This window comes from Protomyctophum parallelum (genome assembly GCF_964188405.1).
Source record: "Protomyctophum parallelum genome assembly, chromosome: 4".
Classification (NCBI taxonomy): Eukaryota; Metazoa; Chordata; class Actinopteri; order Myctophiformes; family Myctophidae; genus Protomyctophum; species Protomyctophum parallelum.
Window position 1 is genome coordinate 9,459,079 of NC_139700.1, and position 16,307 is coordinate 9,475,385.

Consider the following 16,307-nt stretch of genomic DNA (forward strand, 5'->3'; position numbering starts at 1 on the left):
TAAACTGCTGCTGCAGCAAGAGCTACATGGTTAAACCGCACGGTAGTTATTCCTGGAGACGGACGTTGGACTGTTGTTGATCCTGCAGCGCAGCCACACAAGATTCTGGTAAAGTGTCTCTGTTTTATAACTACTGGGCTATGTGATGGTACTGTATGTCAGGAATCTGCCTCCATGTTAGGGACTTGTGTTGGGGCATATTAGGTGCATTTGTGTAGTATTGTACTATAATGATTGGGTATATTAAAATGTGGGCAAGGTGTGAACTGTGTTTACTGAATGAGTTGCATTTCCTTCATTGAGACTTCATATTGTGCACAACGACAAGGCACTGACTGCATACAGAACACATTAGTGCAACATATAGAACATGCATTCAGATTCCTTAGACTACAATAAATGATGCCATACTGCTTACATTTCTGATGATTGTACATACTTTTGTATTTGCTCTTATTTATATTTTATGCACAATGTTAAGGATCTAAGTACAAGAATGTACGACATCTGTATCATTCATAACTTTCATAAGCAAATAAGCAAAACATAACCAACAAAAAACAATACAACATTGCGGATCACAATGGAAATGTTTTTTTTTGTGTGTGTTACTGTTAACCTTGATGAATATTGATTTGGTCCATGTAAATGCTTTCTTTATTTGTAATATTAAGTACAGTGTAAATTAAAATCTATAGCCAGGTTAATTCATGAAAAGATAATATAATCAAGTCATTTTGACGGCATCGGTGAAATTGAAAGGTGGTTTAGGTTATGTATGCACTGTCCCGTGTTAGATGACCCTGATCACTGTTGTGTTTTACAGATATGCGATATCTGCTAGAATCCACTTTTAACTCGTCCACGTCCACCTGGCCCCGCCCCTGCCTCGATGACGCCTCCTGTCAATCATCGGACACCGTCCAGCTGATTCTCGTCATCACGGTGTCCACCTTCCTGAGCGTTGCCACGGTGATGGGCAACGTGCTGGTGTTGCTGTCGGTCAAGATCAACCGCCGCCTGCGTTCCGTCAACAACTACTTCCTGCTGAGCCTGGCGGTGGCCGACCTGGCCGTAGGCCTCATCTCCATGAACCTCTACACCATGTATCATATCTGCGGCCACTGGCCCCTCGGGGCCCTCCTCTGTGACCTCTGGCTGGTGCTGGACTACTGGGTGGGCAACGCCTCCGTTCTGAACCTGCTGCTCATCAGCTTGGACCGCTACTTCTGCGTGACCCGCCCGTTCACCTACCCGTCGCGGCGGAGCGGCCGGATGGCCGTCGTGATGATAGCCGCCGTCTGGCTGCTGGCGCTGCTCATCTGGGCGCCTGCCATCCTCGCCTGGCAGAACGGCGCCGACAGGCGGAGCGTTCCGGACGGACACTGCTACATCCTCCTGCTGTCCAGTCCCGCCGGCACCCTGGCGACCACCATCCCCTCCTTCTACCTCCCGGCGCTGGTCATGATCGGCCTGTACGGCCGAATCTCCTCCGCTAGCCGCGGGAGGCTCGGGAGCATGATTCCGATGCGGGCGGAAAAGAGAAGCTGGGTGTCCGTCGACCCGGAGACGGACACCATGAACCAGTCGGAGTTCAACAGCAGCTTTAAAGTGAGGAGGAACAAGAGGCCTTCTGAGCAGGTCGAGGGAGGAACCACCTCCCCTCCACCATGCCAGCCATCTCACCCCAACCATGACACCAACCCCAACCATGACACTAACCCCAATCTTAACACCATCCCCGATGCCAACACTGACAGCTCTAACCTCAACACTGACGTCATCACTGATATCAACACCAGTCCTGACCTTAACACTAAAACCTACACCGGCCCCAGCACTAATACCAAACCAGGAGATGGTTATGGATCCGTTTCCTCCCCCACCATGGCAGCGTTTCCCAGCTCCGGCAGGGCAGGACGACGGCGTAGAGTCCTGGCGAGGGAGAGGAGGGTGACGAGGACCATTCTGTCCATCCTGCTGGCTTTCCTTCTCACGTGGACGCCTCATAACGTCATGGCCGTGGTCGCCGCCTTCTGTCACTCCTGCATCCCGGGCGGCCTGTGGTCAGCGGGCTACTGGCTGTGTTACATCAACAGCACGATCAACCCCTGCTGCTATGCCTTGTGCAACGTCACCTTCAGAAAGACCTTTAGGAGCATCCTCCGCTGTCGTAGGAGAAACAACTGATTCTATCACCCGGGTTACGTTGAAATGGTCAACGACTATATTTTACGTTATTTGCTCAACATAGTCAACTTATACAGTTGAGCCTTCTGGAGGTGTGGTGGGTCTGACCTGAGCGAACATCTGTGATGATGGGAGGTGTGCATTTGATACATTCAATGATATATCCACATTACCATCCGTAAAATTGTACATGGTCACATTAGGCCCCACCCACAACACTGAATGGCAGGGCTGTCACATTCCTGTGACATGATACTGACATCAGTATCATATTATATGTCAATATCATGGTTAGTATCATATCATTTTCATGGTCACTCAGTATGACGACGTTGCATCCAGAACACCCCTGTACTGTACGCCCACTCTTATCTAAATGGAGCTCTTTCATAAGAGCTCAATTTGTATAACACGGAGGATATTTAATTATATAAAATTCCATGAAATGCTAAGTGGCATATATTTCATTACCTAGTGTAAGAGCCATTTGAGCCTCCTTGGCTCCTTATCATCTCTGTGATGTCACTACAGGGCAATGCCAATCTATCAATCAAGGCCTAGGTTGCCATAGTTACAGGGAGGGTATTTAACCCTGTCCCTAATGAATTGCAGGTGTTGTTGATAGGAGGCTAACTGTTTTCTGACTGTGCAGACAGGGACTGTTGCATTCACCACGTTTGACTGTTATTTATGTTATTTGCATTCAAAGTATAGGATTTTGTAAGGTAAATAAATAATTTAATATCCACTCAACGAACATTCTGGACCTCAGTTCTTTCAGCACATGTCTAAACTTCATCCTCAACCGTCAACAGCCAGTAGCACCTAATATAGGGATTTAGGCGCTACACCTAGTGTACATCAATGATAAAGGCAGCAGTTGAATAAGAGGCTAAAGTTGTGTTTGATCCATGCAACAGTCAATAACATGTCCTGTTGAGTCCTACATCTTTGTTACAGCTCTACTTTCTGATCATTTGTGGATGAGAAAATGCAATCACATAAAATTGTATTTCTGAAAGGCAGTAATTGTTTTGTTTTTTAATATTCTGTAATTGGTTGTGTGCAGTAATCTGGGATGAACAAAATATCATTTTCAGTTACATTGTTGTTGACACTAATTACATTATTGCATTCAGGATGACTGTACAGAAATAAAAGGTCAATGTCCTAAAAAGAGACAAATAGCAGTAACTCAGAGTCAGTTACTGTCAGAGGAGTCGAACCGTTGGCGGAACAGAAGTGGACGGGATTTCATTTAGTAATTTCTGTTTCACTTAAATCCAAAGCCTTATTATGACCCGTCGTATTTAAAACACAACAGCTAGGCTCCTGCTGCTCGCAGTAAGAATGGCAGTTATTAAGGCATCCATTAATTAAGACATCACTGTGTGTGTGTGTTTCTCCGTAGGGAACAAAGTAAACAGTCAGTCAAACATATGATCATAGGATTTATACACACTGTACATATACAGGCTCTACAGCCCATGTCAATATCTGACCTGGTCTACACAAATCAGTCCGACATCACCAAAAACAAGTTCGGTATGTGCACTTTGAGAAAGAAGATATCCATAGCTTCATGACCATGCTAATACAATTTTTTTGTACTCCAAATATTCAGAGTATGTACTGTATGTTACATAATACTGTATGTTGAAAGTCGTCAAAGTATATGATAAAACATTGTTTATGTATGCGTTTAAGCTTTTGCATAGTGTTCATATCCTGTCCCATTTCCTCCTGTTATCAATCTAAAACCAAAATAGAATCTCTTTATTGGTGTAGCAGGGTTTGCACATGCAAGGAATTTGATATATGGTGGACATAACAAAATACATGTGATGATGATTGTCTTTATGCTACAAGCTTAGCAGCAAAAACCACACCTTTGCTAACAAATCCTGCCTTCAAGGGAAGAGGTTGAAGAGCAAAAACTGCCAAATCATGTGCAAAGTGTTATGAACAAACCAATTGTAACCATGTAAACATATTGCCCTATATTTACAAGCTTCAACATTATATTTCTTGTTCAAATTAACAACAAATACTTTTTATCAAAATTTGACAAATAGATAACTCTTATATTCCTCCAAAATGAACTTCAGTGATGTCCCAACTGATTTGGATGGAGCAGGTCGGAGATGCATTACCACTGAGCCGGGTAAGTCCACGTTCCAAACAGTGATCATCCAGTAACACAAAGGCCTCGGGTTCAGTTCCCACAGCAGCCATGTGTCCTTGAGCAAGGCACTTACACAGTAACTGTCCACCTGCTCACTTACCGCCACATCTTTGATTAATGTGAGTGAGTGAGTCGTGTGTGAATTTTAGGAGTGTTAAATGTTTCACCAATCTGGGAACCCGTTGGCAAAGAAGGAAAAACAGCACTGTCTCAAGAGACTAAAACGTTTCACAAAACTTGCTTGTGATACAGCTCAGTGCAGTTTGGGTATAGAGCTGAGAAATACAGGCAGTTGCAAAATAAATTACATTATGAAAATGTAAACAGTCAGTCAAAAGGCTAAGGGTTTCTTGAACTGAAAAATGTTTCAGGGGGAAGTATTAACATGTTCCACCATGTATTAAGTAAGAGCTGTCGCAACTTCACCTTCAAGGTTATTCTTTTGGCATGTCTGCTTTATTGCTGACAGAGACCGTGAGCATAGAGATAGATAGAGATAGAAAAGCCAAGAGGGAAAGAGAGAGAGAGCGAGGGAGGGATGATATGCAGCGAAGAGCCTCAGGTCGGATTGGAACCCAGGCCGGCTGCGTGACTACAGCCTTAGTATTTAAGTTGCATGAACTTTATGAAGCGATCCACTTCAACTGAAAACAACTTCATTAAGGTGGGGGGGCGGTTGCCTTGCCAGCAACATAGCCGACGTCTGGTGAACAATGCCCATGCGTCGTCTCCGTTCAACCAACCCACTCCTGGGTTCTGGGGAACCAGAACGTCTTTAGACGGGTGGTTTATGAAATGTTACTGTAGCACGCTGGCCACACCGGTCAGGCTGCACTGAGGGAGCTCAGCCGCTACGAGAGACTGAGATAGATAAGGGGAAACGTCCTCGGGTAGAAGGCGTGAATTTCAGTTCTGCACATTCAGCACGACTGACCGCATGTACGTACGTCAGTTCGTTGGTACGCCTGAGGCACAAGTCATGTACTGAACGGCACACCCCCCCTAAGTGCGTCTTGGTCTACTGTACTACATGCCCAGGTTGGTGAGGTGACCCGTGTGTCCGACAGAGTTCAGGATCATGGCTCTCTGGTTCTCCAGAATCTCTCTGTCTCTGCCGAGGGACGCTCTCTCCTCTTCCAACATGGCTCTGTCTCTCTCCAGCGCTGCCCTCTCCCTCTCCAACCACAGCCGCTCCGCCTGCACCGCCGCCCTGTCCCTCTCCACCGCCGCCCTCTCCCTCTCCAACACCTCCCACTCTCTCTCCATCTCCATCCCCCTGTCCTCCTCCTCCACCTCCATGCCTCCTCCTCCCTGTCTCTGCTGGCACTCGTTCACGCCGCCGCCGTCGGCGTACGACGGATTCGACCCCTCGTAGTCGGAGGACGAGGAGGTCGGGTGGGGCTGGTGCGAAACCCGGTCCTGGTTGGAACTGGGGCGTGACCGGTGCCTGGGGGCGGGCTCGGGGTGGCCGGAGTCCCCGTCCTGGGTGGTGATGGGGGTGAGGAGGGGGCCGCCGGCCGTGAGGCGGCCCTCCATGGCGTCGTTCATCAGGTGGAACCAGGGCCAGGACGCGGCGCTGTCCGTCATGTTCTCCATTCCCACCGGAGGGTACTTCAAATCCTACACACAGAGACTAGTGTTACAACCACTAGTAAATACTAACTGTAGTACTATTTACTACTCATGCAGTTCTCCATCCCTGATGGAGGATAGTTCATATCCTACATTTATTATGTTCATTATTACTGATATGATGTCTAATGATGACCATATCTTTTCTTTTATAGCCATTATTATGATTATTTATTACCTTATATCTTCTCTTGAGATTGTCCCATTTCTTGGACATTTGATATGTTGACACTTTACCCAAAAGCCCAAGCTCCTTCAGAATGGCCCTGCAGGCAGACAGGCAGACAGACAGACAGCTCCCTTAGCTCCACACACCGACAGACAGACAGGCAGACAGACAGAATGACCAACAGATAAACAGTCTTACTTCCAGGCAGCCTTGGCAGCGTTCCTTCTGCCGGTGAACAGAGCTTCGTTTGCAGCTCTGAGTTTGATCAACCTCCTGGTGTCCTGATCCGTCACTATGGAAACACACAGACAGTAATACTTTTAGAATAAGAGTACAGCTGGTCATTTTATTACAACTACCACGGCAACTACTCATTTCACTATAGCTACTAAGTACTCCCACTACTACTGCTACTACAATATGCTCCGAGTCTACACTACAGCCTACATAGTGTCTGTCTATTATTGAGACGTACCCTATGTTCAAATGACATCCACCGTCTCCCTCTGGGCTCTTTTAACGTTTTCTTATTTCGTATTGTAATAAAGAATAAAAACCAGTGGTCCTTAAACTCCTTCAGCGCCACCTGGTGGTCACCAGTTTAGGCTCTGAGTGCCAATTCTCCCATTATAAAAAAAGAGAGGGCGTTTTAAAAAAAAAAGTAAAAAAAAAAAATACGTCTTTAAGGGCATGGCAACCAGTGCATAGTTGATTTAGATACAGGATGACGTCCCTGGCACTTAAACAGTTACGGGGGTTCCAGGTGGTCCATGGCTAAATGATGGAAAGATGTAACCAAATGGAACCTTATAGATCTTTACATTATTGTTAAACATCTGCATTACTTAATTTACAAGAAGTCTACACAATTAAGAGAATGTAGAAGAATTGTTATTTTGATCAACATTTACCTGGTATCTCTCCTAATCAAGCATGGAATTGTGGACAAAATCTTATCCAACGAGTCAACGAAATATTCTTTAGTTTTGGGTCTGAGAGGCTAAATCTCATCAAATGGTGGTCCGTCGCTCAAATACAGAACAAATAATGGGCCTCGATATGAAAAAGGTTGAAAACCACTGTTCTGGGAGAAGTTGTAGAAGTAGAATCATGTGCCTGGTTCTTACTCTTGTAGGAGCAGTCGGTGGGCGTGGAACACTCCTCCCCGCTGGCGTCGATAAAGGTCACGACGCCGTCGGCCTCCGTGTCCCCCAGACTCTCCTCCAGCTCCGACATGCTGCTCCTCTCCACCAACAGGCAGTCCCGCTCGCCGCCGGAGGTCGGGGACGAGCCGAAGACGTTCTCCTCCTCGTTGGTCCAGATGGGCGTCACCCGGGGCGCCTTCCCCGCCAGGCGACCCTCCATGGCGTCGCTCATCAGCTGGAACCACGGCCACGACGCCGGGTTGGTCTGGTTCTCCATCCCCCGAGGAGGAAACTTTAAGTCCTGGATTAGATGCAGATATAACGGATACATCAGTGGGAACCGTTGCCAGTCCACGTCCACAATAACAGCTGCAGTTAACCCATTCTGACCTGAGATCAGATTCATAACGAGGTTTCCACTGGACACACACTGGTCTGATGAACCCATTCTGACCTGAGATCAGATTCTAGAAATGTCAGTCGTTCTTCGATTTTTCAAAAATAGCAGACCTACAAGCTCGTATCGCGCCACTCGGTGGCGCGATATGAGCTTGTAGATCTGCTATTTTTAAATAGCTAAAGCATAACATGATGCTGACACCAAAATGGGTGCCCGTTCAGAATGGGTTAAGGGTGTGCTGTGCAATATATGTCATGATGCAATAGGGATTTGTGCAATAACATGAAGTACGGTTATGTGTTTGTTTTGTTGTATTAGCTTTTATAGTTTATATATTATAGTGTATGATGCACTGATCGGTTGGCACTTTTAATTTCGTTGTTTGCAATGACGATGAATGAAGATCTATCTATCTTCAGTTGTGACTACAAGCATACACTGTGCACTGTGTAAGCATACACAAAATGACAAATGTGGTTGGTATAATGTGAGTATTCATCTCTAATATATATGCTGTCCTTTGCATCCTTCAACTGGCCTGAACTGGGTCTGATTGGGACACACAGCAGCTACTGGTGATAATCAATATATTTCATGAATTGAAGGGATTTTCTAACCTTGTATTTGGTCTTCAGATTGTCCCATTTCTTAGCCACCTGGTCAGGTGTGATCTTCCCTGTCAGTCCCATCTGCTTCACTATACCCCTACACACACACACACACACACACACACACACACACACACACACACACACACACACACACACACACACACACACACACACACACACACACACACTTGAAATGTTTAGCAAAGCATGGTTACATACAGTACAGCTGACATGTCGGACACAGGGCAGCAGACATAAATCATGGATAAAGGAAACAACGCCTCCTACAAATTGAGCGGCTTCCTATAATGGCTGAAACTGAGCAGAACCTCGCTAACTGCTTGGCTCTCCTTTTGGAAAGGCCGGCCATTTGTAAGCCCCTCACAACCAACTTATGCACATGCCAAAGATAAAAACTAAAAGTTTATATGGTCTGCACTAGCTGCTGATACTTCAGCACTTAGGTTAGAAAGGCTTCTTGCAGACTATAGTCAAAGGTACAGCCGACCTCGAGAATGAACACCTCTCTATGGTTTTCATTTACAACAATGACATCAGGGGTGTTAGCTGAAATGTTAGAGAACACAGAATCATCATTACGCAGGTTAAACATCCTCGGCTTCACAGTAGAATGCTTATAAAGCATGATGGAGGACCTGAAAATGCAAGAGATGTCTTTCGATATCAAATCCACTATTCTGTCATGCCTACTTATGTAGAGGCCCCTGTAAACATGGCAACCATTTAAGATGTGGGACATGGTTTCAGCTATTTGTTCATGGCCATGATGGATACAGTGAGGAGCATGATTGCCTGGAAACCAGATGGAGAGATTAAGTTTAGAAGGTAGAACCTGTAATCGCGCTTTCAAAGTAAAAACAACAATGCACTCATTGTGCATTGTTGTTCCTGTACCGAGTGCCAGTGGAGAGACCACTTGAGCTGATGTCTTAGCAACAGACACACATCTTACCTCCAGGCAGGCTTGGCTGTGTTTCTCCTGCCCGTGAACAGAGACTCGTTAGCTGCTCTCAGCTCAATCAGAGTCCTGGTGTCCTCCTCCGCTACTATAGTAACACAAAGACCATGATATAACTTAAAACGTTTTCATGTAATAAATAAATAATACGAAGAAGATTATTATAACCAGTAAGACACCTAAGGGCGTAGAATGATAAACAGTGTGCATTTTGCATCTCTAATATAATAAACAAAGTAATTTTTATATATGGCTGAATAATATACTCGCACTTATAATTGTGAAGACTTTATCTATGTCTGTCTGGTAGTATGCTGTATAAATAATACATATATATATATATATATATATATAAAATGTTACTAAATAATATAATATATTTTAATCTGTGCCCAGAGTCACATGTATTTTGGGTTCAATTATGATGCACTTTCTTATTTTCTATTAATCTGCTGATCTATGTTCTATAAGAAGCTATTGCTATTGAGTTCCGTTTCATGTTCATGATATGGCTGTGGTGCTGCTGGTGCATGTTATTAGGGTTATTGCTGTGAGTCTAGCAGTGATTTGGAAACCGCCCAAGACTAGACTCACCTATCAGGCTACTGTGACTGAATGATTGGCACTCACAATGTTTGTGGCACCTGGAGAGTGTGGCTCTTGCAGAGAGAGGCTACTTTTGGAGCTAGAGGATAAGTGAGTCTTGCTAGTTTCTTATTGGATACCACTACCACTGGAGTGAACTTTTCTATTGCGGATTATTGGATTTCTTGGATTAAGACTTTCTTTTAAAGGACGAACTGAGAGAGAGAAAGAGTTAAAAGGGTGGTAAGAGGAGACTAACTTACCACATTCACGGCATACTGGTTTGCATTTAGCTTTCTTTTGGACCTTATAGGGTTTAGTTTATGACAGTTCAACCCAAACACGGTGAAATAATACGGAGTGGCAATTCCGTACATATAATTATTATTGTAGCTTGCAACCGTTATCATATAACGGCTGAAACGGTAATATGTTGATTAGATCGCGATGGGTGAAAATTCACAAATCACACACGTGAAATAATTAATTCATGAAAATGTTAGCTTTTTTCTGGAATGTTTTTTGAAAATGTTTTGAAATAATACTAATTAAAAAAAGCGTCTGAAACCAATATTTGATCAAATGTCTGTGAACCGGTGCAGTTTGCAGTAACAGTGAAGCCATAGAGGAAGTGTTTACGTTTGTATGTGTAGCCGTCAGCCATCCTGTGCAGCTCCCCGAGGGCGGACGACCCGTTCTTGTCCTCGTTGTCCACGAGGAGGTCGATCTCCGACTCGGTCAGGAACTCCGCCATGCCGCTGCCGCTTCCGCCGCGGCCCGCGGACGACCGCCGCCGCGCTCGTTTCCTGGGCGGGGGAGGCGGCGGGGAGGACGACGACGAGGGCTCGAACTCTTCATCTCCGTCCTCCACGATGGGCGTGAGGAGGGGGGCGGACGTGGCGAATCGGCCCTCCATGGCGTCGTTCATTCTGTAGTACCACGGCCACGAGGACGGGCTGGACTCGGCTGACCCGCGGGACGGAAACTTCAGCTCCTGGACAACACGGGAAGCACAGCTGGTAACGTTGTAATGATGCATGTATTTATGCCATATAACTCAGTACTTTCCCCCCTTCTGAACACCCGCATGATACATCAGAAATGCACAGTACCGTACTATGAGGCTAGAAAGCAAAACCATTTCCAATGTCGTCATGTAAATTGTTATTGTTTAACCCATTTTGACCTGAGATCAGATTCTAAAAATGTCTTCTACATCCTGACAGTTTTCTGAAAAAGCTATGTTTCTATGTCAGTCGTTCTTCGATTTTTCAAAAATAGCAGACCTACAAGCTCGAGCTTGTAGATCTGCTATTTTTCAATAACTAAAGCATAACATAATGCTAACACCAAAAGGGGTTCCCGCCCAAAATGGGTTAAAATAACTTTACTGCCAGGCATAACATTTCTTATATTACTCTGCCTACTTACAGAGTTAAAATGGTTGTTTCCACTCAGGGATTATCTTATTCTGATACCTTATACCTCCTCTTCAGGTTGTCCCATTTCTTAGCCAGCTGTTCTGTGGTCACCTTCCCTTGCAGGCCCAGTTCATAGAGTATCGCTCTGAAACGGACACGTTACAGACATTACTGGGCAGCCATAGATGCATGGTATTATCCTCGGGTCCCTCGTTCAGTCTATGTGTTGATGTATCCCTAAACAAGACACTTAGGGCCGATTCATACTCCTATTTTAGAGCCGAATAAAAGTCGGTTCGGCGCTGTAGAGCCTACAATGTGACGTCATTTGAGGTTCGGGGGGGCGGGTACCGTCCTAAAATCGGCTCTTCGGTGCTACTGAAAATTTCTGACGAGCCGAAACAGCGGTAAAATAGGAGTATGAATCGGCCCTTAAGCCCTAACTCGATCCCCTGTTGTCCGTTTACATCCAGACAGGCTGGACAGACTGTTATATGGTTTTATATACAGTAGGTATTTAGGTTTAGAATAAGCGTTAGCATTTGATAACAGTGTTGGGGTTAGGATTAAGATATAGAGATTGGATTGTAATGGAGCATTCACACCGAACACAAACATTTTCAGGCGACAAGAATGAATGAGAAGTCAATAGAAAGCCACAATTCCTGGCGCTGGGTTGAAAAATGTTCAAATCATGCCACAAAAACAAATCTTTATTGCCAGATTAAGTATCATACAGAGATCGGAATGGAACGAACATGCTCTGGCAAGTTTTTTTCTTTTTTTCTTTAGCAAATGTCAATTCACTGTTGGTAATGCTGTGGTGGGTAGTGACATTTCATTTGGGTTCTTTAGTTTAGTCTACTTGTCTTTCACTCACCAGATGTGAACTATGCGAGTTGTCCCACATATACTACTTTGAGTGCTACTTAGTTTGCAGCAAGAATAAAGCAACATGCAGTGTTCCGTGAGAATGGCAGCATTAAATTGGGATTAGATTACAAAATTGGATTTAGGATTAGATAGTAAAGTGATGGAATTATTGATAATCCTCCTAATTGATTGCAATTAAGAGGATTAGATAGCAAGAAGAGTGTTTGTGTTCAAATTAGGATTAGATAGCAAGTGTTGGGGTTAGGATTAGGGATTATTGCGTACCTCCAGGCCGGCTTCGCAGAGTGTTTCCTCCCAGTAAACAGCGCTTCATTGGCGGCTCGTAATTTGATCATCCTCTCTGTCTCTGGCTCTGTCACTGTTAGAAACATAGTAATGGCATTATGTGCGTACAATGTAATACATGTTTACAGTATTATAAACTATAGTTGGGCTGTAATAGTATATTAACGTTACTAACAAGACGGAAAATCCATCATATTATTATTAGGACACTTGAATGACAGCTAATTATCTGTCAAAGTGGAAAATAAGAGTATTTACCAGCTGGAATCAAAGGTTTGGCTACGTGGACACTTTACTTACACATACTTTTATAGGTGCACTCTGAGATCCGCCTCCAGCCCATGGGAACACCCTGCCCAGGAGCGCTGCCCGCAGCCCTCCGGCTTTCCCCTGCGGCCTCCGCTGCGACCGTGTCCTCCATTTCGGTCTTGATCAGAAACTCCAGGATGTCGGCGTTCTCCGCGCTCTCGTTGCTGGCCGACTGACCGTTGGCGTGGTGACAGGCGGCCGCCAGGGCGTTGCTGAGGTTGTTGACGGAGTCGGGATTCAACACGAGGCTGCTGTTGTACAGACGACCCTGCATGGCCTCGTCCATGATGGAAAACCACGGCCACGAGTCTGAGGAGCCTCCAGACTCGTGGTTATGATATGGCTGCTTCAGATCCTACAGGCGACATTGTACATGGTACATACAGTAGGTAGTAGATGACTAAATTCCCCAATCTCCAAATGCTATATGGTCTGGAACTACACCTCCCGAAATACGAACACGGAAACTGGCATCTGTTTGTCATTTACTACCAGGACAGGAAACCACACAGGCACTGTGTAGCAAGCTATATAATGCTTAGATTATTTTTTATTTACCGTATATTAGGATACATTTGCACGACTGTAAAGACAGAGCGGAAGTGGGTAGGAGGCTTCAGATCCGCTTTATCGCTAGCTAGTGATCATTGATTCTGTGCTCCAGACTGTATGACGGAAGCATTTGAAAATTGGGGGAGGCAACAGTCTGGCCACACGAGACTAGTACATATTTAACACAGTTAACGTGGCTGTCAGCTGCACAACAGAGAAGAATAGAAGGAATAGTATAGAATTTAAAACAAATGGAGGTGATTTCTAGTGAATTTAACTTAACAGTTTGGTTTGACCGAGCCTGCCAGTGAGACATCGTTAACCACATCACAACAAGGCATGTCTGACTAGAACTTTGACATGGAAATACTTAATGCGGCATGTCTGGTTAACTTGAACTTGAGTTCACAATTACATTACACATAGAATTGTCATCATATATACCTTCAATTCACACACACGTTTTAAAACATCCAAATACGGTACCTTGTATTTGGTCCGCAAGTTGTCCCATTTCTTGGCAATCTGATCGGCCGTCAATTTGCCCTGAAGACCCAAGCCTTTGAGAATGGTGCTGGAGACACAGACAACAGGAGGCCACAATAGGTTTCCTAACGCCAAATCTAATCTAATCTAATCTGCCTGTTGAATGATTGTTACATCATTTTTATCAGAAAACAAGACAATTGTGACATTCGTTAACGGCTACATTCTATACATACTTCCAGGCGATCTTGGCAGAGTTCCTCTTGCCTGTGAAAAGAGCTTCATTGGACGCCCGGAACTCAATGAGCCTTTTTACATCCTCCTCTGTCACTGTAAACACACAGCACTTTAATATCAGCACCTAACAATCAGATTAACTAATTCTTAGCAACTGGGTGTCTTAAGGCCTATTCATAGTCTGGATTTTCGGTGGTGAGGTGACCACCGCTCCGGTGGTGAGCTGACCACCGGAGCTGAAATAACGTTGAGCAGTGGTGAGTAAAAACAGAGAGAAGGGCTGGAGCGGTGGCGGCGGTTTGCTCTTCACCGCGGCTCGTGACGTCATGTTGTAGTTCGGTCACCTAACCACTGAAAATCCAGACTATGTATGAGCCTTTAATTGATTAGTAATTCAATAGTAATTAATCAACGGTCTTCCTCTGTCACAAAAAACAATATTGATGAAGCAAGGAGCCTGAAACATATTCAATAATATATAATATATGTATAATAATAAAATGGGTCGTTTGTATGGCAAAGGGAGAATGCACTTCACAACCGTTATCAGGACAGGTAGGCAGAATCAGCAGTTATGTTCAGTAACAACTTACGGTAGGTAGACACAGCCTCTGTAATGTGTGTTATACCTATACAACAGAACATATATATATATATATTATATTACTCACTTTTATAGGAGTTGTCTGCCGTCTGTGGCAGCATGCTCATGGCGGACTCCATACTGATCATGGACTCCTAGGTTAGAAGAATAGAACTGTGTTATTTCTCACAAACAAACAGACAGGAAGGAAGGGAGGAAGGAAGGAAGGGAGGAAGGAAACCAGCCCTGACCAAAGCATAGAGTATACTTTTGCCTGGGAAGAACTCCCCCCTCTTATGCATACATACTACAACAACGGTTCTCTAAAATTCAACAAAATGATAAAACTTGACATACTTGATGATGATACAGTTTGAGTTTTTATACTCTAGATATAATGTCTATTATGATCAAGTCATTATAACCTTTTGAAATAGTATTGCTGCTACAGATCTAAACTTGTGTTATTATTAGGTTATAATGAGAGAATGATAATGTCTATAAAGCAACGCTTGGGGCAAAAATCTCCCTTATGTCTGTCCAGTCAGGCCAGCCACTGGCAGCCAAGGCTAGCTGGGTAGTAGCTACATCCGCTATCCTGACACTTTTTAACTTTGTTTCTATGAATGGAATGGCCGTTTAAAATGAGCTGAGCAGGAACGTGGAGGAATTGGTGTTCATAACAAGCAGAGCAGACCCATAATAACAACAACTACAGGCAGACAGGAGAGGGGAAGACATAGGGGGGAAGACGGCAAGCTATGCTATAAAGCTAGGCTAGTATATATTAAAAAAAGAAACATACCGAGTCCGACAAAAAACAATAGTCATTCCACGCTGTGTTGTGGGAAATGCAGTCTTTGTTATCTGCCGTTTTCGCGGTTTAAGCATCAAAACGGTGGAGAAGAACAGTGGATATTGTTATTATTATTAGCAGATATATTGCTATGTGGACAGTTTGCATTCCTGTTTCCTCTGCTGTGCACTGGGGGTGCGTTTCATTAACGACACCCCTGGCCCCGCTCCATCACGTGACTTTCACGGGCAGTGTGTGTGTAATATATATAAAATAGTAATAATAATATAAATACAAATATGATACTATGATGATGATGCAAATAAAAATCATCATCATGATGATAATAATCATAATAATCACAAATAATAACATAGCCACCGCTGCCCAAAGGCTACTGCTGCTAAAAGCCTACTACTAGGCTTCTACGGGCCAACAGCCTGGAATAAACTCCCACAGCAATTGCATGCAGGTATAGGCATCTTTAAAACACAGCTCGAGAAAAAAAATCACCCTTGCCTTTGGCAGATTTATTTCCCACTTTTTATCTCTCTGTTGCAACTTGCTATCCATGCATGTACTCAGGCCTTTTTACATTATTTTACTTTTTCTTTTAATGTTGTCTTGTGCTTTTTGATTTTGCTTGGATTTTGTTGTTTTATGTTTTTTCTTTTCTTTGATGTAGGCTATTTGTTCTGCATTGATTTTGATTTACTTTGCGCTGCATTTTCATGTAATGAAAGGTGCTCTAAATAAAGTTTTTATTTATTTAGTATTATTACTAGCCTACTATTATACTTTTATATTGACAGACACACAAAAACGTATTTTATTTTGCCATTAAAGAG

The 16,307-nt window shown here is 44.0% G+C and overlaps 2 protein-coding genes across 3 annotated transcripts; one reads left to right on the top strand and one right to left on the bottom strand.

Moving 5' to 3' along the window:
- Nucleotides 1–12: 12 nt before the first annotated feature.
- On the top strand, nt 13–2,190 carry chrm4b (cholinergic receptor, muscarinic 4b; the record flags this gene model as incomplete). Its single annotated transcript, XM_083764143.1, has 2 exons — nt 13–108; nt 827–2,190. The coding sequence occupies exon 2, from the start codon at nt 829–831 to the stop codon at nt 2,188–2,190; it is 1,362 nt and encodes a 453-aa protein (XP_083620269.1). The 5' UTR covers nt 13–108; nt 827–828.
- Nucleotides 2,191–3,628: 1,438 nt separating this feature from the next.
- Nucleotides 3,629–15,646, bottom strand: LOC310856827 (uncharacterized protein). 2 transcript variants are annotated; one of them, XM_083762320.1, is made up of 14 exons: nt 15,469–15,646; nt 14,752–14,818; nt 14,080–14,173; nt 13,844–13,931; nt 12,803–13,160; nt 12,476–12,569; nt 11,375–11,462; nt 10,536–10,890; nt 9,306–9,399; nt 8,339–8,426; nt 7,304–7,622; nt 6,375–6,468; nt 6,186–6,273; nt 3,629–5,995 (listed from the first exon to the last, which is right to left on the bottom strand). In XM_083762320.1, the coding sequence occupies exons 2-14, from the start codon at nt 14,810–14,812 to the stop codon at nt 5,402–5,404; spliced, it is 2,415 nt and encodes an 804-aa protein (XP_083618446.1). In that variant the 5' UTR covers nt 14,813–14,818; nt 15,469–15,646; the 3' UTR covers nt 3,629–5,401. The 2 variants fall into 2 exon arrangements, with proteins under 2 accessions (XP_083618446.1, XP_083618445.1); XM_083762319.1 differs by having other exon boundaries at nt 12,797–13,160.
- Nucleotides 15,647–16,307: the final 661 nt, after the last annotated feature.

Bases quoted from the DNA above. Each gene is read 5' to 3' on its own strand.
- LOC310856827 (XM_083762319.1), bottom strand. From the start codon at position 14,812: ATGATCAGTATGGAGTCCGCCATGAGCATGCTGCCACAGACGGCAGAC. The intron at 9,400-10,535 runs GTAAACACTTCC...GTGTTACTATAG, and splicing joins TGACGGCTACACATACAAAC to TAGCGGAGGAGGACACCAGG. The intron at 6,469-7,303 runs GTAAGAACCAGG...GTGTTTCCATAG, and splicing joins CACCGACTGCTCCTACAAGA to TGACGGATCAGGACACCAGG.